At 40.6% G+C, this 25,661-nt stretch overlaps 3 protein-coding genes and 1 long non-coding RNA gene across 7 annotated transcripts; 3 read left to right on the top strand and 1 right to left on the bottom strand.

Annotated features, from left to right (window-relative positions):
• Nucleotides 1-188: 188 nt before the first annotated feature.
• LOC121201645 (uncharacterized) lies at nt 189-5,738 on the top strand. The gene is made up of 4 exons (XM_055512391.1): nt 189-310; nt 1,396-1,451; nt 1,589-1,644; nt 2,192-5,738. Exon 4 carries the CDS (start codon nt 3,136-3,138, stop codon nt 3,856-3,858), a length of 723 nt encoding a protein of 240 aa, XP_055368366.1. The 5' UTR covers nt 189-310; nt 1,396-1,451; nt 1,589-1,644; nt 2,192-3,135; the 3' UTR covers nt 3,859-5,738.
• Nucleotides 5,739-6,477: 739 nt separating this feature from the next.
• hvcn1 (hydrogen voltage-gated channel 1) lies at nt 6,478-9,199 on the top strand. Of its 4 annotated transcripts, none has more exons than XM_029165307.3 (6): nt 6,478-6,591; nt 7,411-7,663; nt 7,783-7,887; nt 7,971-8,202; nt 8,446-8,558; nt 8,971-9,199. In XM_029165307.3, the coding sequence occupies exons 2-6, from the start codon at nt 7,472-7,474 to the stop codon at nt 9,025-9,027; spliced, it is 699 nt and encodes a 232-aa protein (XP_029021140.1). In that variant the 5' UTR covers nt 6,478-6,591; nt 7,411-7,471; the 3' UTR covers nt 9,028-9,199. The 4 variants fall into 4 exon arrangements, with proteins under 4 accessions (XP_029021140.1, XP_029021138.1, XP_029021139.1 ...); XM_029165305.3 differs by having other exon boundaries at nt 6,516-6,670; XM_029165306.3 differs by having other exon boundaries at nt 6,523-6,674.
• LOC114864447 (tectonic-1-like) lies at nt 9,195-18,228 on the bottom strand. Its single transcript, XM_055512390.1, is given in 13 exon segments — nt 9,195-9,450; nt 9,541-9,672; nt 13,165-13,318; nt 14,054-14,346; nt 14,502-14,627; nt 15,181-15,315; nt 15,902-15,922; nt 16,177-16,289; nt 16,829-16,931; nt 17,019-17,161; nt 17,268-17,401; nt 17,548-17,665; nt 17,940-18,228. Coding segments are annotated over 13 exon segments (1,869 nt in total). The 5' UTR covers nt 18,190-18,228; the 3' UTR covers nt 9,195-9,303.
• Nucleotides 18,229-23,927: 5,699 nt separating this feature from the next.
• On the top strand, nt 23,928-25,244 carry LOC114864952 (uncharacterized). Its single transcript, XR_003787456.2, has 2 exons — nt 23,928-24,663; nt 25,005-25,244. It is a non-coding gene; the product is annotated as an uncharacterized LOC114864952 (long non-coding RNA).
• Nucleotides 25,245-25,661: the final 417 nt, after the last annotated feature.

The raw sequence follows: 25,661 nt of genomic DNA, 5'->3' as shown, positions 1-25,661 counted from the left end.
ACAAAATCTGATAAAACGTCACTTCAAAAATTTCACAAACATAATTTAAATTTTAAAATTTTATTTATAGCTGTTTTTCAAAACAAAAATCAGTGGATTATCACGTACAAGACAATATACGCGCTTCATTCCTGTGTGTTTTATATGGAAACTGTACGTTTTTAAACGATTGAAGGTCATATCGAAAACTTCCGCTCCCATAATGCACCGCGGCTCTATTCCTTATAAATGAACGCCTGACATCCGCTCTGCCTCTCAGTCTGGCGGTACCATGAAGTACAAATGTTAACGGTGCTCTTTGTTAACTTTGGTAAGTAGGTTTTGAAAACGTTCATTTTTGGGTGTATAGTAAAGAATGAAGTGATGATGACGGTCCTCCATGAAGTCGTTTCAATCGAGTTTGTGCGATACGCACAAACGCACTTAAAATGGCTTAAATCTTGGCTGCCTCAAGTGCTGTGCGAAATATGTGATTGATGGCGGACTGTTATAAATATTAAGCTTTCACGTATTGACAAGAAGCGTTAAACTAAAGGTTTGGGGGGAAGTCAATGTAATTGACGATGAACAGCTTCAGGCCTTAACTACTCTACGGACGCGCATGTGCTTCTGTTCAAGGGTTTGGTCTGTTGCAAAACCTCAAAGCAGCACAAGGAATAATTATTAGGTGTTTTTCACCGCAAACCTGTTTATTTTGAAGTTTTAGAATGTAGATTTAATTGTAAATATATAGGAGCAATGTAAAAAATCTGCCATTTTTATTGATGGCATGTAATTAATAAAGCAATTAAATGGTCATTAATCTTGTATTCAGCTGTAAAGCTTATAAAAATAACATTGTGAACTTGCTGATCAACTTAACTCAGATGTTTTCATGTGTCCATACACGTATCTGTGTCAAAGGCACGATGCCCTGGGCCATGTCAGACATTTCACTTCATTTGGGGAGCAGTTTCTAAAGGTCTTCCAGGAGCCTACTTCTGTATTTCAAGCTACTTGTTGCTTTATGCCTGATGTCTAACTGCAAGCAAAAACCTCAAAAGCATTTTACTATCTACAGCCAACCTTTTTGATTAAATTTATCTGAATAGGTGGTCAAATGTTTGACCTTAAATCCAGTTCCAAGTCAGCTGACCAGTCAGTTTGTGTCTGGCTCAGTGTTACGGTGCTGGTAGAGGAAGTCTGTTTTTGTGCTTAGCTGTGCATATTCTGTTTTAGAGTTTGCTACTGCTGAGCTGCTGCAGAACGTGGTTCGAGAGTGGCCTGTCCTGACCCACAAGCAGGATGGGCCTAGTACAGGGCCACACATGATATTTTACCCTGAACAAAGCTGAACTTCATCTTGGTTGAAACGCTTCGATTGGGATGCAGTCTTATCCTGTTTGGTTGTTACAGGCAGAGTCTCAGAGCAGCTCAGTGGTGGAGAAAGATGTGCTGCAGGCCCACTGATGGTGAGAACTGCTTTGATGATAGTAATAATTAATCATTCTGAGATTTACTATAGTGAAACTTTAACTTTGAGCAAAGCAGCTGACTCTCAATGGTCAATGTCATTCAGCATCCCTGGTGTTTCTTCATCTCTTCGCAGGAGCATATGGAGCCTCTGGGCCTGCAGGGCAAACATCTGCAGTAACTGAATCTGAGGTGTGTGTGTGTGTATAACAGCCTAGAGTGTAGACTTGCTGTAAACCAATCTTGTACTGCCGTAGTAGAGACTTGTTTCTCTCTGCTGCGGAATCATAAAATTGGAAGAAAAACTCAGGGCTTGGCACAGATTTCTGTAAAACCAGATTGCAGAAACCTGACTAAAGACCTGGAACATGCGAGTTTGAGTTGATGTTTAGTAACCCTGCTTTTTGTCTTTAATGAAAAACAATGAATTTATGTGGTTTTGAACGGAACATTAATGTTCAAATATCCAAATTGTAATTTTTACTTAAATTCATATTTGGAAAAGCTAGCTTCAGATGGCTTTAGTATTGATGGGATTTGTTAAATGTGAGTTTCCACAGAACTGTAACATCGATTTCCTTCCTATGTTTGAAGTTATGTCATTGCCCAATATTGGATTTTTGAAAATGAAATGGTACCAGTAACTGTGTCCAGGAGCATATTTTGTGGGCTAACAATATTATGATCGGTCTACATTTGTGGACAGCCTGCCATTAGTTAATGGACAAATGTTCTACAGATGAAGCAGTGGCGGCAGAAGGGCCTGGAGTTCTTCCTGGATGTTGCACAGGTCTGATCCACAGATTATTGCTGCCAATGATGTTTCAACAAGGTATTAAACACTGTTCCAGTTCTTTGTATATTTAATGGTTGTATTCAATAAAGACCTAAAACCTTTCTTGTTTTTAATTATCTTTAAAGGCTTGGAAATGTTGTAGATCAGAAAATTATTTAGGTAAAACTTAAATAAATTTTAGCAACAAATGATTTTTGAGCAGTCATAGTCCACTGAGTCTTGCTATTTATTGGTGTTAGTTTGTTTTTAATTTATTTTTCTTAGCCAATTTTAACACTGGACCTGAGGTGTATTCCACAAAATTAAGATTATGCTGGGATCCTAAATATTCTGGTCAAATTTATCCTTGCCTTGCACAAAAATAGGATCAGTTAATTCTACTGTAGTTAACATGGAGATTTAGTGTTGCTTGCATTGATTAATTGTTCTGACCTGCACAAAAGCATGAACTAATTTTAGTGACTTGTCTTTTAGTTTGGCTGCTAGTTTTATTAGTGTTTCTAGCATTCACTTTTCTCTCCTGCCAACTTTCTTTTTCTTTTGTCCAGCGTGTAACTAGTCCTGCATACTTTAGCTATAGAAACATTCAAATATCAGAATACTCAGCTTTTTGAGATGACTTTTTTTCATTCATATTTTTTAAGTTGAGCTTTATCCAGCTTTTTTTGCCTCATTGAAATGAATAGAGAACTGCAATGCCTTATGGGTAATGCAGTGTGTGGAGTTATCCTTGTATGTGTCCTTTAACTTGTATAGATATATCCAGGTGTTAATTTGCTGTTTCTTGAGCTATGAAGTCAACATTACAGCATTTAGTATTATGCAAATTGGAGTGCATTGCACTATGGGTAGGGAATCGTGAATAATTGTCGCACCCTAACAGAAACATGTCAGAACGAGTGGCCCTTCCAATGATTGACATTGAAGTTTTGCTGGATGAGGGACCATCATGGGAGGACAAGCCCTTGCACGGGATGTACCACCGGAACATAACTGAAGTGGCTGATCTCAACAAATCCTACCAATGGCTTGAAAGGGCCGGGCTGAAGGACAGCACAGAGGCACTCATCCTGGCTGCACAGGAGCAGGCCCTGAGCACCAGAGCCATAGAAGCCCAGATCTACCACACCAGACAAGACCCAAGGTGTAGACTGTGCAAAGAGGCCCCAGAGACGGTCCAGCACATAACTGCAGGGTGTAAGATGCTGGCAGGCAAAGCATACATGGAACGCCATAACCAAGTGGCTGGCATAGTATACAGGAACATCTGCGCAGAGTATGGACTGGAAACCCCAAGGTCAAAGTGGGAAACACCTCCCAAGGTGGTAGAGAACGAGCGAGCCAAGATCCTGTGGGACTTCCAGATCCAGACTGACAGAATGGTAATGGCGAACCAACCAGACATTGTGGTGGTGGATAAAGAGCAGAGGAAAGCCGTAGTGGTGGATGTGGCAATACCAAGCGATGGCAACATCAGGAAAAAGGAACGTGAGAAACTAGAGAAATACCAAGGGCTCAGAGAAGAACTGGAGAAGGCTTGGAAGGTGAAGGCCACAGTGGTGCCTGTGGTGATCGGAGCACTGGGGGCAGTGACCACCAAACTGGAGTAGTGGCTACAACAGATCCCTGGAAAAACATCCGAAATCTCAGTCCAGAAAAGTGCAGTCCTAGGAACAGCAAGGATACTGCGCAGAACCCTCAAGCTCCCTGGCCTCTGGTAGAGGACCCGAGCTTGGAAAGTGGTTGAGACCACCCGCGGAGGGTGAGAATAGAGTGTGTGTGTGTGTATATATATATATAGTGTATTTAGATATAAGCATGTTTTTTCTTTGTTAACAGCATTCACTGTATTGGGATTGCAATCTTTATTATTACCATCCATTAGTGTGTATTGCGTGAGCTAGAGTCTGTCATGTCACAGCTACAGTGTGAGGACACTTTTTTTTAAAGACAGAATTTTTCTCTTTAACTTGTCACTACAGCCACAGTTTTCACTCTCTGAACGTAACTTTTTCACTTGTTTGTAGTCATACTTGTCTTCTTTCTAATGATATGTCTGGTTAAGCCATCAGACCTATACTTTAGTTTGTATATGCCTCAAAGCACGGAGAGTTCCACAATTCCTCCTATAGACTAATGCATTTGTCTGAGAGACTTTTTCAGAGAGATTTTGAAATCATTACCATGGTCACAATTTTTAGTCTTCAAACATAAAACTGTTACCAGTTGCTCATTTAAGCCTTAGCAATCATAAAGTCAAGTCATTTTTTGTTAGCTATTATGGTTTTGCTGTAACAGGCCTGTTTAGCTGGAGTACAACTCTGCTTTAACAGAGCAGAGAGAATGGAGCAGATTTTCCCGCCTTTCGTCTCAATGACAACAGCGCAGTTGCAGCTTAGACTGACAGGTCAAACTCCTCATGCCCATTGTAGAAGCTCTATGCATATTACTGATTAGTTCATTGCACTGTTTGATTTTTTATTAATAATCAGACGCTTACTCTGAATCCTTTCAAAATAAAGCACCAATCCAAACCTTTAGCTTTAATAGCACTATTTCTGCTTCTGACTAGTTAATTATGACTAATTATTAAGACTATTTTACTGTTTAGGAAATATTTGCAAATGCTTCCTCCAAAGCACCAAATTTTCTCAATTTCAAATTTAACTACTTCCTCTGCAGCTAATTTTAGCTATATTGATTGTTTCTTTCAGCTCTTGAACTCAAAACTATATAATTATAATGTTTTGATACATATATATTCCATCACACTAAGCAAACCTTTACACACTTCCTTGATTTTCTGCATGTCTTTAATTTCAGCTCATCTTTTTCAAGTTCCCTCCATTTGAATTTTAATTACTTCAACTTCTGCAAATATTCAGCTCTCTTTAAACAACCCCTATTTCTCTTCAGATATATTTATCTATGATTTACATGTTTTGGCTATTTTTAGCTATGTTTTAAATGTTTCATCTAATTTCAGCAATTCCTCAGAAATACATTCAGCATGGAAGCATTCACTGTGCATTTTCCTATGGAAATGCTTTATCTGGTTATCATTGAAATTGTTATTACTGATTATTCATTAATTACTTTTCTTTCATGTATAGTATATGTATTGTATTTATTTATTTGCTGTTGGTTGCATTGTCTTGAGTTCAGAGGTGTCTATAGTATGTATGTATGTGTATATTTTATTATATATTATTGTCTTTTTTAATGTGCATCTGTGCTTCCTTTTTGTCTATGAGACTCAGAATAAATCTCGTACAACTACAATGACAATTAAAGAATTTTTATCTCTGTTTTTTGATGCTGAAAAACTTGCACTGGTGATTTATATAAAGTCTATAACGAGGGCACTGTACAGTCTGTATATGCTGTGAAGTCTACTGTAAATGCTCATTCACTAGTCTTTCTGGTCAGTTGTTCTGTATTGGGAAACTTATTCATAACATCACTATATACAATAAAAATGTGAGAACCATTTTCTACACCATTTGTTTTTCAGTGGAACATTACATCACTCAGCAGCCTTGCAAAATGTTTTGAGGCTTACTTCGACCTGCTGCCAGGTCCTTTTTTGGCCAGACTATCAAATCATCATACTATAGATTTAGCTAAATAAATACAGTGACCTCTAATTGTGTTAAACAAAAATGTAGCTACAACTATTCAGGAATCCTCGGGAATGATTTCTAAACTATACTTTAAATGTGAAAACATGTACGGCCGCCAAAATTATGTTGTATCTGTTCAATCTCCATATTAAAGTGCAGCTCTGAGGGAGAAGCACGCCGCACATTTAATCAGTAATTGTGTGATCCTATGTCTGACTGTTGTGACTGTCACTGTCTCTTCATCCCAGCTTGGCAAACGCAACGTAAGCAGCAAGGTGGGTTTAGGATAGATCAGGATGCTTCACCTGTGGTTCCTGGCCTGCGCATCTACAGCAGTTCGGAACGGAGAGGGCGCGTAGTTTTATTATTGAAGACCACAGCTGTGGCTTTGATAAGAGCCTTCAACATTTTGTTGCTGATGACCGGTTACACAGTTCATGTTTTAAATAACTGAGAAGTACACAATTGGCTCCAATGTTAAATGAAAAACAATCATGTTAATTGCAAGCATTTGTCAGAATAAAGAAATTAAGGTTAATAAGGCATCTATTTACTAACTCGATGTTGGTCCCACTTCTTTTTTTATTGCTGGCGCTGTATCTGTCTGTCGCCAACAGACGCCATGGCATGAGAGCAGAGGCTTTCGCTCGACGCCAACCTCTCCGTTGGGACTTTGAAGCGACGCCAGCTTCAGGAGGCGCAGGCGGGGTTTGGTTCTGGGTGAGGTTTTTTTTAATGAATCCCACCGTTTTTGTGTGAGAAGAGCTAAAAGGCGCCGCAGAAGTGGCGTGAAGATAAAGTGGGTATTTATTCTCGTTTAATGCATTGATACAGTTACACGTTGTAACACAAGTAACGACTCGGCTAAAACGCGAGTCTTCAGACGTTCGCTTTTACTTTCCTGTCAAGGAAAACGCGTGGCTAGCAAAACCAAAGCAGGCGCGTGCTTTCATCACGAGTTCATGCTGCCGAGGACGGTTCCTGGAGTCACCTTGTGTGAGTTGTATCTAAACGGGCCTCTGCAGATCCTGGTTAGAAAACTTTAACCGATGAGTCAACCGTAAAATGGTCTGGGTTTAGTAACGTAAGGTAAACGAGTGGAGCTTGGTCTGATCAGTGATTCATGGTATTTTATGGACATGTGAGCAGTTTTACTATTCCTTACAGCCCGGGTGGTGGTTTGACCAGAAGTCTGGGCTTAATAATTCACATCCCTTCATGTCTTTCTACCGTAAAAACGTTTGAATCCAATTTGCAAGCTGTGACAGTGAGTGTGGAAGGGCGGGTGCAACTTTTCTGACCCCTCAGACCAGTTTACTTGTAGAAACATGTTGCAAGCAAAGTAAAGGAGAAGTAAACACGTACGAGATTGTCTAACATATGGTGAAATCTGCCTCACACCGACAGGAGAAACTATGGAAGCAGAAGGAACTATATGTTGCGCAGGCTGTTGGTATAAAGTGTCCCAACAGCTTCTGTAAGTCATGTTGCAGTTTGTGAGGTTGTGTAAAGAAACAGCTGTGTGATTTTCCTGTGCAGAGCTGAGATGCACACTAAGTGAGCGAAGGTGGGACGTGGTTCTTCTGTGGGGCCAGCTGCCATGGCACGCTACCTGAAGCATTTCACTGCTGTGGGCGATAGGCATCCCTCCACCTATCACTCGGACATAGAAGATCTACATGCTGCCAGCGATGAGCTGGGTCCGGCCACGGGGGCGCCGTTGGGCACGGGTCCAACGGCTCTGACCTTCAGAGACTCACTGAAGAGACTCTATAGCTCTGACCACTTCCAGGTATGACAAGGTGCCATTAGGGAATGGATAGGCAACATGTTGTATCATATCAGGTTACATGTCTGTGGTGGAAACAGAGGTTGGATGATTGAGTATTAAGCTGCTGATGCTGTTTTCAGGTGTTGGTGGTGTGTTTGGTCATCATGGATGCCATCTTTGTCCTAGCAGAACTGCTCATAGATCTCGCTGTTGTTAAGTTGGAACATGGACACATTGCTCCCGAGGTGTGCTCAAAACCACTTAGATAAAGCAAAAACTGTATTTAAGGCCTTTCTGTATTGCAACTAACCTGTGTTTGTGAATGCAGGTGTTTCATTACCTGAGCTTGTCTCTTCTGACGTTCTTCATGGTGGAGCTGGCTGGAAAGCTGTATGCGTACCGACTGGAGTTCTTTGAGCACAAGTTTGAAGTCTTTGATGGTGTGGTGGTGGTGTTATCCTTTGTGTTGGATGTGGTCTTCATCTTTCACGAGGACGCCTTTGATGGGATGGGGCTCCTCATCCTGCTGCGACTTTGGAGGGTGGCTCGAATTATAAATGGTCAGTACCACCCAATAGTTAAAAAAGGTCTGGCTGTTATTTGTTAATGTATACTGCATGACGTTAATCATCACATCAAAGAAAACTAATCAGCTTGTCTATCAAGGTTTTTGAGGCATTATCAATCAAATATATTAATGACATCTTTGTAATACTTTTAGCAGAAGTGATTTTAGATACACAGTATACAAAATATACTGAAGTTTCTAGAGGGGATCGTCTGACTGATTGACTGTGATGTAGGCATCCTAGTGTCAGTGAAGAATCGTGCAGACCAGAAGATCAATAAGCTGAAGGAGAGCTACGACCACCTTGTTCAGAGATCCACAGAACTACAGGAGCGCAACGACAAACTGGTGATTCCTGAACCACTTCATCTAATAAAGCAAAGGCTTCGATTTAGACAGAGGGGATCGAAGGTTTGAGGTTAAGGTGCAGAAAATAGAAGGAAAGTAAAGGCATATACATTTATCTAATTTATCTATATTACATGACAGGGATCAAAGCTGTGAAAATGTATAATTTACAGCCTAAATCTCACAATTGAATGGGTATTAAATAAGGTTATCTGAGAATGTGTAGGCCTATGCTCAGACAGGTTGTGGATGAGAGAATTTCTGCACAATAACTAATAATCTGAATGTGACTGAAAATTTTTAGTATCTCAAAACACAGAAATCCATCATATCTGGCCATACAGTTTGTGTTCAGGTTTTAAATGAGGACCAACAATAAACTAACTCTTTTTTTTATCTTTGTTTGTTGTAGGAACACGAGAACCAGGAACTTAAAAGTCTCCTGCAGAAGCATGGCATAGTCTACTAACACCACTTTCAGTTTATTTAGATCACGTACCTTCTTTTGAAATTTCATATTATGTCTAATCTAATCTGATGATTTTCAAATGCTACCTATCTCCATAAGGCTATAAAGCCATGGTCTGTACCATCATCCATGTCCATCTGTCTTGTGTGGAAAAATAAATACATAGGTCTGATTATTTCATTTATTAAAAACAACATTAAAAATAAATATTTTCTACTTGACATTTAAACATTTCAGTGATGGGTTGTACACACCAGTGTACAGGGAGCTGCTGGGTCAGACAAAAGGGAAGAAGAAGTCAAAGGGTAGTTTGGTGTTGATGGTGGGCCTAGTTCTGTAACCAGGAGAAGCAGCAGTGGACACTGATTTGAAGGCCACTGAACTTCTGACTGACAGGAAGCTGTTGCCTCCAGACAGCAGGTCCTGTGCGATACACATCAGAGACAAAACGACAGATTAGATTTCCATCACGTTTTTGTTTTCTAGTTGCCAGCATGAAAACAGGACTCCTACCAGGCTGGTGGTATTGGTCAGGATAGCCTCTCTGACACTCACAATCTGGGTCTGGGGGTTCACCAAGGATCCATATTTGGTCCATTCAATTTCTAAATGAAGTGTCAAAGGTATGCTGCAAGCCTGGGCTGCCTGGGAAAGAAAAAAAACATACTGCTGGATGGTTCGGTCACTGATGTGCTTATACAGTCAGGACCATAAATATTTGGACAGAGACAAATTTCTTTCTAATTTTCTTTCTGTACATTACCACAGTGAATTTCAAATGAAACAACTCAGATGCCATTGAAGTGGAGACTCTCAGCTTTAATTCCATGGGTTGAACAAAAAGATTGCATAAAAATGTGAAAAACTAAAGCATTTATTAAACACAATCCCTTCATTTCATGGGCTCGTAAGTAATTGGACAATTGACTTCCATGCTATTGCATGGGCAGGTGTGGACAATTCCCTTGTTATGTCATTATGAGTGAAGCAGATAAAAGTCCTGGAGTTGATTAGAGGACTCGTGTTTACATTTTGAAGATTTTGCTGTGAACAGACAACATGCGGTCAAAGGAGCTCTCCATGCAGGTGAAACGAGCCATCATTAAGCTGAGAAAACAGAAAAAAAACATGGGAGAAATTGCTACAGTATTAGGAGTGGCAAAATCAACAGTGTGGTACATCCTGAGAAAGAAAGAAAGCACTGGTGAACTTAGCAACGCAAAAAGACCTGGACGTCCACAGAAGACAACAGTGGTGGATGATCGCAGAATCATTTCCATGGTGAAGAGGAACCCATTCACAACAGCCAACCAAGTGAACAACACTCTTCAGGAGGTAGGCGTATCAATATCCAAGTCTACCATAAAGAGAAGACTGCATGAAAGTAGATACAGAGGGTACACTGCAAGGTGCAAGCCACTCATAAGCCTCAAGAATAGGAAGGCCAGATTGGACTTTGCTAGAAAGCATTTAAAAAAGCCAGCACAGTTCTGGAAAAACATTCTTTGGACAGATGAAACCAAAATCAACCTCTACCAGAATGATGGCAAGAGAAAAGTATGGAGAAGGCGTGGAGAAGCTCATGATCCAAAGCACACTACATCATCAGTAAAACACTGTGGAGGCAGTGTGATGGCCTGGGCGTGCATGGCTGCTAGTGGCACTGGGACACTAGTGTTTATTGATGACGTGACACAGGACAGAAGCAGCCGAATGAATTCTGAGGTGTTCAGAGACATACTGTCTGCGCAGATCCAGTTGAATGCAGTCAAACTGATTGGGCAGCGTTTCATAATACAGATGGACAACGACCCAAAACATACAGCCAAAGCAACTCAGGAGTTTATTAAAGCAAAGAAGTGGAATATGCTTGAATGGCCAAGTCAGTCACCTGATCTTAACCCAATTGAGCATGCATTTCACTTGTTGAAGACTAAACTGCAGACAGAAAGGCCCACAAACAAACAGCAACTGAAAGCCGCTGCAGTAAAGGCCTGGCAGAGCATTCAGAAGGAGAAAACCCAGCATCTCGTGATGTCCACGAGTTCAAGACTTCAGGCTGTCATTGCCAACAAAGGGTTTTCAACCAAATATTAGTAATGACCATTTTATTTTCAGTTATTTCATTTGTCCAATTACTTACGAGCCCATGAAATGAAGGGATTGTGTTTAATAAATGCTTTAGTTTTTCACATTTTTATGCAATCTTTTTGTTCAACCCATGGAATTAAAGCTGAAAGTCTGCACTTCAATGGCATCTGAGTTGTTTCATTTAAAATTCACTGTGGTAATGTACAGAAAGAAAATTAGAAGAAATTTGTCTCTGTCCAAATATTTATGGTCCTGACTGTATTTCTCTCTAATCTGTACTTGCTGTTGTGTGAGGTAATTTCCCCACTGTGGGACTATTAAAGGTTGTTTTGTCATCTTATCTTATATGCAGCACTGTGGTGTGTAGTGGATGGATAGATTCATAGGATGTCCAAGGATATCTGAAAGGTTTTTAAAATTAAATACACAGTTTGCCACATAGTTCCCAAATTAAAAAAACGTTAATTTGTTGATTCTCAGCAGAAGTTACTCTTTAGACCCTGTTCTAAACTTACTCTTCTATTAGCGAACACCCTGCTGCCCCAGTGCCCTTGTTGAAGCTTACATTTTAGTTCTTGTGTGTTATCTTACATATTAACACTATATAATATTTTTTCATTTTTACATGGTCATGTTTTCTGTTCTCTCTTGTATCCAGCATGGTGGAGTTCTGCCATGAACAACACACACATATGTCTTCTAAACTATAATCCAATGTTCATTTAACATGTGAACACCATGGTGACACGTGGCACTGGGCAGTAGGGATGCCATCAATCTGAAGAAGGAGTCCTAACCAGCTTGGCTTGTGGAATGCCTGAAGTAGTTGAGTGGTCAATACCCTGCGGCCATATCCTGATCTGTCAGTCATCATCAAATTTATTCTGGCAAACAGTTTAATGCCTCAGAAACAAGAAGCAATCCTCCACAAACATTGTTTACAGTGGAGGTGCGGAGCTGGTGATGTTATCAAACATGAAATACGTATCTTAGGATCTCATCAATCCCACCAACATGCCTTCCATTAGGGAAGTAGAGGCAGGAGACATGGAAGTGGACTTTATCACCCAAGCTTCGGTTGAAATGATTGATACAGCTCCTTGGGGGCAAAACACCAGGGGTGGTTAAGATCTGGCCCTGAGTATGTCAAGGATGTTGTGGGGCTTGTTCTACAGGAGATCACACTTCTCTATGCCAAGGTATTGGAGACTATGATCGAGAACTCGATCATAGTCAAACCTTGGATTTAGGAAAAACAATGCATTTTTACCATGGCAATGCTGGACCAGTCATCAGGGTGCATGAGGATTTATAGGAGTTGGTCCAACCAGTCCACGTGTTTGAGAGAAGGGTGTTTAATGCTTTGTGGCGTTCTGAGAAGGGTGCAGCTGAGTGTATAGTGGCTCGGATGACAATCATCACCTTAAGTTCAAGGACCCAGGCACTTACATGCTAAGACTGGTACTTACATGGAACATGTTTATAAGACAGAAAAATAAATCAGTGTGTTCAGTAGCAGATTAAAAAAAAAGTTAAATATCAGTGCAATTAGTGATGTAAATTAGTAATATTATAATCATAATATTTCTAGATTAAATTCATTATGTCTTTAGTCATACAACCAAATGTCAAATGAACTGGAATGGACTTAATTTTGACAAATAATAATAACGGCATTTAAGCAATAAAAGCTAACCAGTTGGCACCTGGGCTGAATTGTGAACCCCCTCATGAGGTAGTGAAAGTGTAACTTCCCTTATAACACTGGCATGAATGCATTTAGCTAGGCTACCTGAGGTGTGATGGTTTAGACATCTCTCTTTGTGATTGTTTGGGTGATCATTTTCCCCAACATCACTTTTGTTGAGAATTGGTGCTACAGTATATAACCAAAACTGAATTGACTCTAAGGCAACAGAATTGAACTCTGCCAAGCTGTAAACATTCTTCAACGAGCACAGCAATTCGCACCGAATGCGCTTACAAATCTTTTATGTTATTTTTATTTTACATAAAACCAGGAAATAGCTTTAGGTTTCTGCTCACCTCAAAACTAAAGATGTTCTGGATCTGCACCCAGTCCAACGGACTGTTTAAGAGGCTGTTTCCAAAGGAAGCCACATATAGGGGATAGCTGGGTCCTCTTAGAACGTCCAGAAGCATCCGAGAGGCAAGGAGGCAGTTGGCAGTGTCCTCCAGCCTGTAACAAAACAAGTTGCTTTATAATTGAGATAAGATCATATAATTGTTAATATAGTGTAATGGAAAAATTTTACCTTAGTGCTGTTTCTTATCCAACACAGTCGTCATGTGCTGGTTAGGTGCAATACTGAACATTCTTACACAAACAACTAATCTCTTGCGCCCTGTCGTACATCAAGTCTAAACACCTGATGTTCCATTTGACTGACTAATAATTTATGATATATGTTTGTCTTTTACACCCGGACTCTGGCTCCATCCTATCTGACTCCCCACCAGACCCAAGGCTTTTAAAGCGAATGCATCTTGTCTTGGAAGCTTGGTGTTCCTTCCTTTGGATAACAAGACATGACGATGCAGAAGTGAGAAAGCAAACATTCTCACTCACAGTGAGATAAGGTGGCGCAAACAATTCCATTGCTGCAGAGAGACATTCCACCAGAGCCAGAGAAAGGGGTTAAAAGGCAGAAGCAACTTGAGGATCGTGGGCTCTTTGCATCACACCTTCGTGGTGTGTGCACTGATCTCCCCAGCTGGTTTTTGGTTTGTTGATGTGCACGATCAACATCCATGCTTTTTATTTGCTTTCCCCATTATTTTTATTTTCTTTATTATTTCAATAAATCGCACAAAGGGACAACTCTCTCATCTGCTTCTTTATGGAAAATTTCCACCACATATAGATAATATTTGTATACAGTAATAGGATTTGCCAAGTTTGAAGATGACGTACCTTAATGTACATCCAGACACAAAGTCCACCCCAAAGAGGACAGGAGAGCGCTGATGTGGTCCCCGAAGACAGTCCTGGTCCTCAGCATTGTGAAGAAGCGAAAGTGTGTCACTGGGATCGATGCTTCTTAAAATCCCTGTAAAGTCTGTTGAGGAACATGTCCTAATATGGCTTCACTATCCTACATTGCACACTAAAGGATATTCTGCTGTCCTTGTCCCAGACACAAGTGGCAGGCCAACAGTATAACCTGGGTTTCCACTGTAGGGGACAGCCCCTTCCTCACTGCTGCTCTGATAAGCAAAAACAGAGAGGATATTACTCACCCTTAGAGTAAAGAATAACACATTTGCTACTGCCATAAGTCAGACAGACCTAGGGAAAACTTCCTTTGCTTAGTAAATACTCGGATATTAGTAATATGTCATTTGACTTTGTGAGTCAGTACCTGGACAAATCTAATCTGAAACTCCTGTTTCAGGGGCACTGTTGCTCCTTGGACAAATCCAAGTACTAGCGACACCGTCACACTCACTATCTCCCCGGCTGTGTTGTACGTCATGGCATAAACAACCTGAGGAAACAGAATGCCTGGTTATCAGCTACTAGTTCTTCTAGTAAACAAGCAAACAGTATTACATTCACTTTATGGGTGCATTTGTAAAGTTATCTAATGCAACTGTGCTGCAAATAAGTCAACTTTTATGAAACCTGTAATGTCAGGCTCTGTTGACACAGTTACACAGATGTTTTCATCCTGCAGGTCAAAGTCAGTAATGATGTTCTAAATGCCTCTAATATATTGTTTTAATATTCTCTCTCTCGTGTATGTACTGCAGTCCATTTCTTCTCTATTCGGTTTACTGTTCACATAGTGGAATAAATGCATACAGGAGTTCAGGCCTATTTTGGACATTATTTACTTTTGGCTTTACGATTATACATGACATTGAACATGGCCTAGTCACTGGACAAATCTTTTCTTAATCTAGCTATTTGATCACATCGGTGCTGTTGAAGACTACCTTTAACTGTTTCAACAGATGTTGCCTGACGCAGGTTTTATTGTCCACATCGGTTTGTTAATCTACAACCTATTAATGCATACCTCATTTCATTTGACTTACCTTCAGCACCACATTAGCACAGAGATCTGGGTTCAGTAGAGTAGGTCTAAGGTTTTCTCCTTGACTGATGTTTAGCTCAGTCTGAGTCTTGTTTACAGACTGCAGAATGACTGAAGCCACCTTCACAGGAACAACCTTCAAAGACAACAGAGATGTGTGTGATGGGGGTATTTTGCCCTAAAGAATAGTGTAAACAATGGTGGTGCAAGGATTTTTGCATGTCAGCAGGTTCACTTCTGGATGGGGGAATGTCCGTGGGATGTGGTCCATTTCGCAAGGATTAGTATATAAGCACTTGCGTGGAAGGTCCAACTTCAGCTCGCTTGCTTGAACCTAAGAAGTGAATTATTGGGTTTCCCTGACTATAAGTCAGGACCTAAGTCTGTATAGTTGGTGAAGTGATTCAACATGCATGTGCTGTTTGTAAATACAAACTTTAAACAAATTATTTATTATTATTTGTATCCAGTGTGTATTTAAATAGCCTGCAGTTACTTTGCATCACCCGGCAACTTCACAACTATGGCGCTGCTTTGTAGTTTGCAGAGTGCATTTTGGGGAGTCAGCTGGACAGAACTAGCAGGAAGACTATTACTGTTTTAATGGGATTTTAATGTGGGATTAACACAATTACTTCAGAAATGTATGTAGGTAATTTAAGTTAAGAGTCAGTGAATTTAAATTACCTAATGATTTTGAATTTAAAAACAACAATACTTACGGCTGCACCTGTGTTCTTCCCCTGTGAAGTGAAGAAGATGTAAGATGTAAAAAAACATTTGTAAACATTTCCAGTGCAGTAGATTATTTAGCTTGAGCTTCTTTACATTTGTTTAATATCATAGTTTTTAGTTAACATCAACATCTGAAGCAAGCAGAAAAAAAAGCTAAATGATAACACGCTTCTATTAGAATAAGGTGAATTTCGTAAATTGAAGATGTAATTGGTTAAAAGTGTACTTTTCAAAGTGACAAGCAGTATAAAATGAGACTCACAGTAAATAAGTGATTGTTAGTGTAGGTGTCCATTTTAAGGGCTGGCAGAGAGCTGCAGTCCTGATACAGTACCACACGCCGACGGCATTGACTGCTCTGATCCTTTAAGAATGCTGTTGAATGAAAGGAAAAAACACAAACGTTCAACAATAGGCACAAATAAAGTGAAATTATAATTAAAATCACGTTAAAGCAATACTTAAACTAAATGTTATTTATTTGGCATTAATCTCAGTTGTTACACTTCAGAATTTGATTCAGATTCAGAATTTCCTTTGTAGCACTTTGTATCATCATTGGACAAGCTTGTATCAATATGTTATTACAGCTGTGGTGTCCACATACTACTTAATAGTGACTAGACTGTTGTTTCCTGGTTAGTGTGAATCTAAACATCTACATAGGCATACAAAAAACAGAGCATACCTTTTTTTAAAAGTACTCAAACTTCTAAATGACTGAATCATATTTAACACCTTTAACACCTTAAATGTAATCTATACTGACACAGAAACAAAATAAGCTAATACTACAGGTAAATTATTAACTAGCTTATTTCAAATAAATATTGCTTTTCAAGTGAGACAGCTGGAATAGTGGTCTGAATCCACTACTGCTTTGTGACCACAGTGACATTGGAAAGCACATTTACCTGCAGGATTGTTGTCCACACAATCAGCAGTTGGACCAGCAGCTGGCAACCAGAACAAACCTTTCTGTCCACTCTCACCTGCTGTCATGATCACATCGCCATACTGTAAACAAAAAACATGAGCAGCTGATAAAAACAATAACCCATTATCAAGTAGATGATTATCAAAATAAAATGTTTTAAAACATGCCTGGTATCCAGATGAGGCCTCAGGCTCTGCAGTGGAGACTTGACCACTGTTATCTTTTGAGATAAAATTAAAGCTGGGAAATTGTGAGTCAAAGCTGTTGTCAGTGGGGAGAGTAGGTGAGGGATGAGAAAACCCATCAGTGCCTAGACAGTCAAAATAACAAAAAGACCAAATGTTTATGGTTCATAAAAGCCCACAATATTACAACTTCTTTTAATTTGTAGGATTGGAACTAGTGTTAAGGCTTACGGCTGTGTGACTGAATGCAGAAAATGTTATCATTTGTCTCCTTCTGGATGGACGAGCGTAGTTCTGCAGGGCCAGCTGCTGCACTTCCTAGTCTGTAAGATGCTACATCATGGCTGCAAAACAGCTTGTAGCCACTGCAAAAACAAACAAATGACCACCAACAATGAACCTTTACACAGAAGAAGACAGGTCATCGTATAGACCGAAATTAAATCAATGCCCCCAAATGACACAATCTAGTATTTATGTGATGGTGCACATTGTGCTGTGGGATACATGCCTGACAGAGCTCACAGAGCAGCCGGTGAACAGAGACACCTCCACACTGCACTCTGTGTCACAGCAGCAGTTGATGTCACACACTCCCCTGACCGCATCACAGGGACACAACCTGTCGACTGACACACAAACACAGGCATGCGAGCAGATTAGTACGACGTGGAAATAAAGCCTGTGCTTCTATTTGTTATAAAAGTCGTCACACATCTAAACCTTGTGGCCTTAGCAAACAAGACGGTAGTGAGACTAAGTGTGTGCTGTGCTCGGTCGACTGGTTGCATGTAGAAACCGAGTACGCAACGGTTCTTGTCGGCCTTAATGCGATTTGCGTAATAACAATGCTGCCCCTGTAAACTATTTAGTTCAGTCACGTAGCTTTTTGCCGCCTAGTACCTTCTGTGATCGGAGTGAGGAGGCTGCCGGAGACGGGCAGAGGCTCTGCGGGCTGGGGTTGGACGGGGTCTGTCGTTGTGTAGCTCGGTGTGGTGGCTGTTAAGTTAAACGCTGTAGGTTGGGTGCTATAATTATCCGTAACGCTGTATGTGACATTGTAGTCACCGAACACAGTCGTGTTAACTATTTGGCTTGTCGCTGTTGCCAAAAATAAACACACGGACCAGAGCGCTGCTCCCGCGGAAGCCATTTTTAATCTAGCCGTTGCTATGGGGATTCTTCTTCTTCTCCTTTATAAGAAATGTGTACTGAGTCCATAAGAAATTACCGCCACCTGCTGTCCATCAAAGGCGTTATATGTGTCTGTATATTCGGGCTCACTGCACGTGCTCGTTTTCGTGTTCAGGAGGAAAAGAGAAAGGCGATGAGCTCAATAATACTTAAATAGGAAGCTGGTGTGTGAATAAACGGTTCACTAAATTATTTTAATATTTAAAAATAAAAAGATGGCCTATGATAAAATGTTTCGTTCTTTTACTTCTTTATGAGGATGTTGTCTTTAAATTCAGTATGATCCATTTTGAATTAAATTTAAGAAATTAAATAAAGCAAACAAAAATACATTTGTTCATTCTGAATGTTCATATCTATTCAGTTTCCAAAGGGGGATCTGCGAGTAATTTTAGTGAAAAATTTTTTTGAAGTGACAATTTAGTTTAACAAAAAAATTATACTGTCAAATAATAAATAATACAAATAATAACAACTAAATTCTTTGTGTAATGGTAAATGGTAAAAAGTCCACATTTATATAGCGCTTTAAACATCCATTCCAGTATCCAAAGCGCTTTAGACTAGTTTCTCATTCACCCATGCACTCTCATATTCACACATTGATGCCAGCATTAATATTTATTTACTCTTTTCAGAATGAACTTATGTTGACTGAAACATGTGAGCTTCCTTCTAAAGTCAAGACATGCAGTCATGTTGACTGGAGACTCTAAACTGCCTGTAGGCGTGGGTATACACTGTATCTTTATATCTTCTCCCCTCGGCCAAGCGTCCATGCGTGGCTTATGCAGCGAGCTAAACACTGATGACATTCAGTAACCACTCAGGAGGCGAAAGTTCCGTTTGTGCGATTACTGTTGAATACCACCAAACTTGTAAAACTGTAACAAAGCATAATGCACACAAATCAGCATTTGTTTCGTATGCTACATACGAAAATAAAAATAAAAAATAGTTATTTGAGGCACCATAATTGGTTCTATTTAGAACCTTTCAGACAATGATTATTCAAAGAACATTTTCTGTCAGTTGTTCATTAAAGAACTCTTAAAAGGTTCTCAGAAGAACTGATAAAAATAGTCTTTAATGCAAGCTAATGCTCTAAATAGTTGGTTAGTTAGTTAAAGGACTTTTCTAAAAATGACAATTTTACAAAAACTTTCAAAATAAAATGCATCTTAAATTGAAATGATCTGTCGGTAATACAAGTGCAAAAATGTTGTAATAGTTTACTGACTAGAAACAATAAAAACATTTTCACCCTCTGTACAGCTATTAACATATTGACAGTCCAAGCTCAGGCAAAGTTTCATCACCTGTTCTATATATTATATATTCACAGTAAAAATGTGACAAAAACATTTTCAACTTTGAAACCTTGAATATATTAAAATGTACAACATACAAACAAATGTAAGCTCTTGTGATTATAAAATAACACTTGTTTAGTAATGAAAAAATACATTTTAACTAAGAATAAACTAAACTAAATACACCCATTTGATATCCACAAGTATATTTTGTTCACACAAAACTGTAGGTGTCATGTTTTGGTTCCAGTTTCCAGCTTTATTCTGAAATACTTCCTGTCTCACTCTGGTCACAGTCGTTCTCATGCTACTCCCGGTTCATCATGCACACCTGACAGCTATCAGTAGTCAACCTGCTATATAAGCACCAGCTCGCACTCTAGTCTGTTGCCAGATTGTCATGTGTACTCACCACTTTCCAGCACTCTCGTACAGCTCACCTTGTCCTTGATCTCGTTTGAACCTGATTCCTCCCTGCTCCTTGCCTGTACCTACGTTGTGTAAAAGAGCGCCTGACCAAGAGATAAGCCTGCTCCATACCTGTACTTCTGCCGTGCTCACTCGTTGATGAAACCTTGCCTGTCCCCGGATCCGAGTTTGCCTGTAGAAAGCTCTGTAGAAATTGATTTCTAGAAATCATGTATTTCAAAATGTTTTTATTATTATAAGCAACTAACTTTATACATGACAAACAGATGGCAGGCAGGCCCTTTGAAAATAGAAGACAGGAGAAGTATTGCGGTGTTCCCCATCTGATCTGAAAATTAAACAGTTTGAAATTTAGAAATGTCTTACAGCTACGTCTAATATGCCTGTACAAGCATCTTAAAATATGGTTTTTATTCTGACCTCTAGCTGCATTGTATGTGTACACCTAATGTAGTGCAAACTCCTACAGAGGTCTGTGGGGGCAAGGGTAGCAGTGTAGAGATTGTAAGAAAGTGTCGTTGTGAATGAAAGCTTACAACATTAGGATTTAAAATATTTCTTCAAACAGTTTATTTTTTGATATAAACAAATTTACAAAACAAAATGGAAAAATGTACACACCAGTGCACTGCAGCCAAGTAGATACATGTGCTTACGGATTCTTTGTGTGTCTGTCTGTCTGCAGAGATGAGACATTTGAGTTCAGTGTTTGGTGCTATGGACACTTATTTGCCAGCCTCTGATGACCGTTTTGTCCACATCAGTTTTAAGCAATGATGATGCCTCTTTAAGAAACTAAAATAAAAATATATATTAGGATTTCACTATACTGAAATGCCAAAATAATATCAAAAATAATAATAATAATAAAACATCTATTATTGTTTGTACAGCATTTAATATTGATTACTGTGCTTTGAGACTGAGACTTTTAGGTACATAAATTCATACTGTCATCACAGCTTCCTGTGTTTGGCCTAGAGTATTTTATTTTTAAACTTGTTTCTCAGACATTCATGCAAAGCATCCTAAAAAGAAAATCCACTATATGTATACATGCATTTGACTGTGTTCTCATTCTGTTCAAGAAATTAGTTTCCAGGACACCAGCAACAAAAAGCTGGCATTTGGATGACTTCTTTAAAGCACACAGTACTGTACAAATGTTTGGATTCTATTCATCGTCTCTAGAGAAGTTCAGTCCACATGTCAAAGCAACTTACAGTATGTAAACATGTCCCATTCTGTTTTCATTCTAAAGGCAAAATACATTTTTTCTTCTATATTAATACAAACCCCCACTGGTCTGAAGCTGCTGAGGTCTTTGGCATGTGTTGTCTTAGACACTGGTTCCATGCAGGAGGTCTTCCAGAGCTGTGGTACCACCCTCAGCTTGAGGCTCAGATTGAAAACAGGCTCCATATCTCCACACAGTTTGCCTGTGCAGGACTTTAGCAGTCTGGAGCTTATACCATCTGGTCCGGTTGCTTTCCTGTGTGACTCCTTGGTCAAATATGTTATAATGTGAGTTCAGCTCATTGACCCAGCTCAGGTCCAGTAGATAGCTTGCCAATTAATTTTCCACAAGCCAAACAGATATGTCCAATGCTGAGACATGGTCTGTTAAAACAAGACAAAACAAAGACTGCATTGTATGTTCTGTGACCCAATTTGATAATAATGTTGCATGCAACATAATTTATTAATAAATCAATTGCATATACTTATTAGTTTAAATCAAATGTCCATAAGTGCTTTCTATTTTGACGGGTACCTGGCCGCACTGAACGAATACGTAGCTTACTTTATTTTCATTTATTATCTGAATGATGTTTTATTTTGGAAAATTATTGGATTCTCTCGCTACTTTCGACTATGACTCACTCTTGACTCACGCCTGTTAATGACTGGCCTCTACTTCCACCAGAGGTCACTTTTGGGTCCTTGATCAGAGATTAGTGCAGTTGGGTCTTTGTTTACTTAGATGACATCCTGATGCATGCGGGACATGCGGGAGCATGTGGAGCATGTTAGAGCAGTGTCGCTTAGGTTGTTAGAAAATCAGTTGTTTGTGAAAGGTGAGAAATGTGAATTCTACACTACCAGAACCTCCTTCCTGGGGTTCCTGTTGGAACCCGGGCATCTGGCAATGGACCTAGCTAAGGTTTCAGCCGTGGTGGACTGGCAGAAGAATAGGGATTGTAAGCAACTACAGCGCATCCTGGGGTTCTCAAACTTCTACCGGAAGTTCATTTGAGGTTTTAGCAAGGTTGCAGCTCCGCTCCAAGCTTTAACCTCCACCAAGTCTCAGTTTGTATGGTCTGTGGAGGCAGAGGGAGCTTTTAAATAGCTGAAATCCCGGTTCTCTGGCTCCCGTTTTGTGCCTGCCCGACTCTAGGAAACTATAAACATAGTTTATAGTGGAGGTGGATGCCTCTAGCAAGGGTGTGGGAGCAGTGCTATCACAGAGACAGGAAGAAGACGGAAGGATTCACCCATGCGCCTTTTTCTCTCACCGCCTCACCAGTGCTGAATGCAATGATGTTGGCAACCAAGAGCTGTTGGCCATTAAGTTGGCACTGGAAGAAAGGCGACACTGGCTGGAGGGGGCTGAGCAGCCTTCTCTGGTGTGGCCTGACCACAGAAACCTGGAGTAGGCGAAGACTGCCAGCAGGCTGAATGCCTGACAGTCCAGGTGGGCCCTTTTTGTCAACCAGTTTAATTTTACCTTGTCTTACAGACCGGGTTCCCAGAATACCAAACTCGGCGTGCTCTCGCCCGTTCCTCCTGATTGTCCACCTCACTGTTTGTTTGTGCCTCGGTGCTTGGGTAGGGGCACGATTCACGGCTGGCCTGTCACCCGGGAAGTTCCCAGATGCTCTCGCAATGCTATTGGTGGCCCTCCGACAGGTACAATTTGGAGAGGTACGTGGCAGCACAGTGTGCGCCAGAAGTAAGACCCTGCATCATCACAACCGTTGTTGTAGGTTCGACAGCTGCCCTGGGTGGAGTACGCCCACAATACGCTCCCCTCGTATGCTCTGGGCCGCTCCGCCTTTGAGGGGGCCTATGGTTTTCAACCCCCTTTGTTCCCATCTCAGCAGGCCCAGTGTGCGGTCCCGTCCATTGGATCCCCATGGTTTTGCTTTCCACTAAGCATTTACAATTGAAGGACACAAAGAGGAAACTCTCACCCAGGTTCATTGAACCGTTCAATATTAATAATTAACCCTGTAGCGGTGAAGTTGACCCTCCCTGCTTCCATGAGGGTCCACCCGGTGTTTCATGTGTCTTGTCTAAAGCCTGTTTCAGACTGTGAGCTTGCTGAATATTTTGGCACTTTTCCCTCCTGCTAGGCACGGAATGTTTGTGATTTTGTTATCTGTTATTGTTCTGCTTTTTGTGTTGGTTGGACTTCCCTTTTGTTTCCATTAAATCTGTGAAGCTGCTACTCTGGGCTCCATTGTCTCTGCTTCTCGGCCTGGTAGCTCAGTTGGTAGCGTGTCAACCTCGGAAGGCAAAAGGTCTGCGGTTCGATCCCCCGCCTCAGCATCAGGTGTGTCCCTGAGCAAGAGACTTCGCGCTAGCTCCCCAAGCGCCGCTCATGTGGCAGCTCACTGCTCCCCCAAGGGGGATGGGTCAAATGCAGAGAATGAATTTCCCCACTGTGGGACTATTAAGGGTTAATTTTTCTGGGTTCCGCACCTTGTTAGCTTTTCGTGAGTTCATAACAATGTCAAGCTGCTTGCCTCGGTCACTTACCTGCATCCGCTAACTTCACTATGGCGGCCTGCTCTGGCCAACAACACGGAATACATTACCTTGCTAAACTGAAACCACCAAGATAGCAAACATGGATTACGTACCAAGGCTGCTCTGCGTAATGTGCAGCGACAGGCCTTCAAACTCCTTTTCCACTTGGAGACCAAGCACTGCGCATGTTACGTGATGTAACATGAACTTATTTTTTTCACTAAGTCGTAGTCATATGTAACCCAGGTTACCAGGTTTGAATAGCGGTCCAGCTTATCAATTGATTAGTGAGGGGAATAAATGGATCAATATGGTTAATTGGGAAAAAAAGGAAAAACCTTGTAGAAAAAAAAAGTAATAAATTGTATTTTTGAATAATTCAACATGTATGCACAAACATGTAGGTGTATGTAAACAAACGTACAAAAGTTATCACGTCTTTAAAAAGAAAAAACGTTTTGGCCACTTTAAAAAAGTTTTCAGCAAGCCCACTTGAAACGGGAATACGAGGGGTTCATGAGATGCGGTGTGAGCGATCGGACGTTGTCACGTGATACGGGTCATTCTGCCAAGCCGAAGTCAAGGTGCCTACACACTAACTTTTGCTGCAGACTGTTAGTTCTACGTTTAAGAGAGACATTAATTTGATCTGTTGTGGTCATAATCGGCGTGGGACATAGTCTCTTCGGCTGTGAAGTCGCTGGCGGACAGAGCGTCGTGCCAAAGATACAACGGAGTAAGTTATGATCATTAGCCGCTATGGCGCTAGCTTGGACTGGCAGTCGCATGGGTTTTGCTAGCGCTAGCTTGACACGATGTATTTCTGAACCCCCGTGTTCCTGTTTCATCTGAAAGCGACACCTTGATTGCTGAGGGCCTTGTGATGTGCAGTTGTGCCGAAGCGTGTGTGTGTGTGTTGTGTGATGCTTGAACCTCTGGTGAGTAAAATGCTGTTACTAATAATAACGAAGGGTGGAATGTGCGGATGCTACTTATGATTTGGAATAGGGAGCTAAAGATGCTAAATTCATGGGCGTTACGAGTATGTATGTATGTGTGTGTATGTATATATAAAGAGGAAGACCGTTTATATTAAGATGGTTAAATACGTTTTGTTCTCTTTGTTTTATTTTACTGATAAAATGTGGCAAGTGTATAGCCGTTTAACCATTTTGTCAAATGTAAATATTGAGGGACATGTTCAGTCTGATTAATAAATAACAAGAATGGTTATAATTGTTATGTGGACATTATTGTAACCCTCTGTTGGCCTAATTAGGCCGGGTCTTTTTCTTTCCCTTGTTTGGATCTCCTTACTCTAAGGATCAAGTAAAGATCTCGTCTGCTGGGATTCCTCTTGGTCCTGAAGATAAAGAGGAACTCCAGTGGTCGTGGCGAGCCATCCAAAACCACCAATTGTGACTTGGAGTAGGATGTTTCTGTATTACTGGTAGAAAAATGTCTCATACTGCCGTTAATGTGTCATTGATGTGGTTTTAATACAGTGCATAAAAAATTGCATCTGCGTGCCAGAGTTTTACTCTTCCTCTCAATGCACGTTGCTGATACCCCTTTCTCCTAGAGCGAACTCAGACTTCTGATTCACTGGTCCACATGATAATTGGCATACCAAGAAACCGATACCTGTATCACTCAGTTATTATGGACAGTAAGCGCTGAGGTGGGTTACACATACTTTAGTGCAGAGAGGTTCCAAGAGATTGAGCTGAACTGTGCAAAGTGCAGAACAGAGTCAGAACCAGCGGCGGATGCGGCGAATCGTCCTGGGAAACAAGTAGCTGCGCGTGGAGGAGGAGCGTGCAGCGACGGGACTGGAATCGAAGAGGCCAGGCAGCTCCACACGGGTGGCTCGTTAACGTCACGTGAAAGACAATACCAAACATGGGTACGCCAACGAAAAAGTGCGTGGTGGTCT

This window comes from Betta splendens, chromosome 10 (genome assembly GCF_900634795.4).
Source record: "Betta splendens chromosome 10, fBetSpl5.4, whole genome shotgun sequence".
Lineage (NCBI taxonomy): Eukaryota > Metazoa > Chordata > Actinopteri > Anabantiformes > Osphronemidae > Betta > Betta splendens.
This window is presented reverse-complemented; position numbering and strand designations above follow the sequence as displayed.

Coding starts and splice junctions, on each gene's coding strand:
- LOC121201645 (XM_055512391.1), top strand. CDS start 3,136: ATGTCAGAACGAGTGGCCCTTCCAATGATTGACATTGAAGTTTTGCTG.
- hvcn1 (XM_029165307.3), top strand. CDS start 7,472: ATGGCACGCTACCTGAAGCATTTCACTGCTGTGGGCGATAGGCATCCC. Junction 7,888..7,970: donor ATGGACACATTGCTCCCGAG/GTGTGCTCAAAA, acceptor TTGTGAATGCAG/GTGTTTCATTACCTGAGCTT. Junction 8,203..8,445: donor GGTGGCTCGAATTATAAATG/GTCAGTACCACC, acceptor ACTGTGATGTAG/GCATCCTAGTGTCAGTGAAG.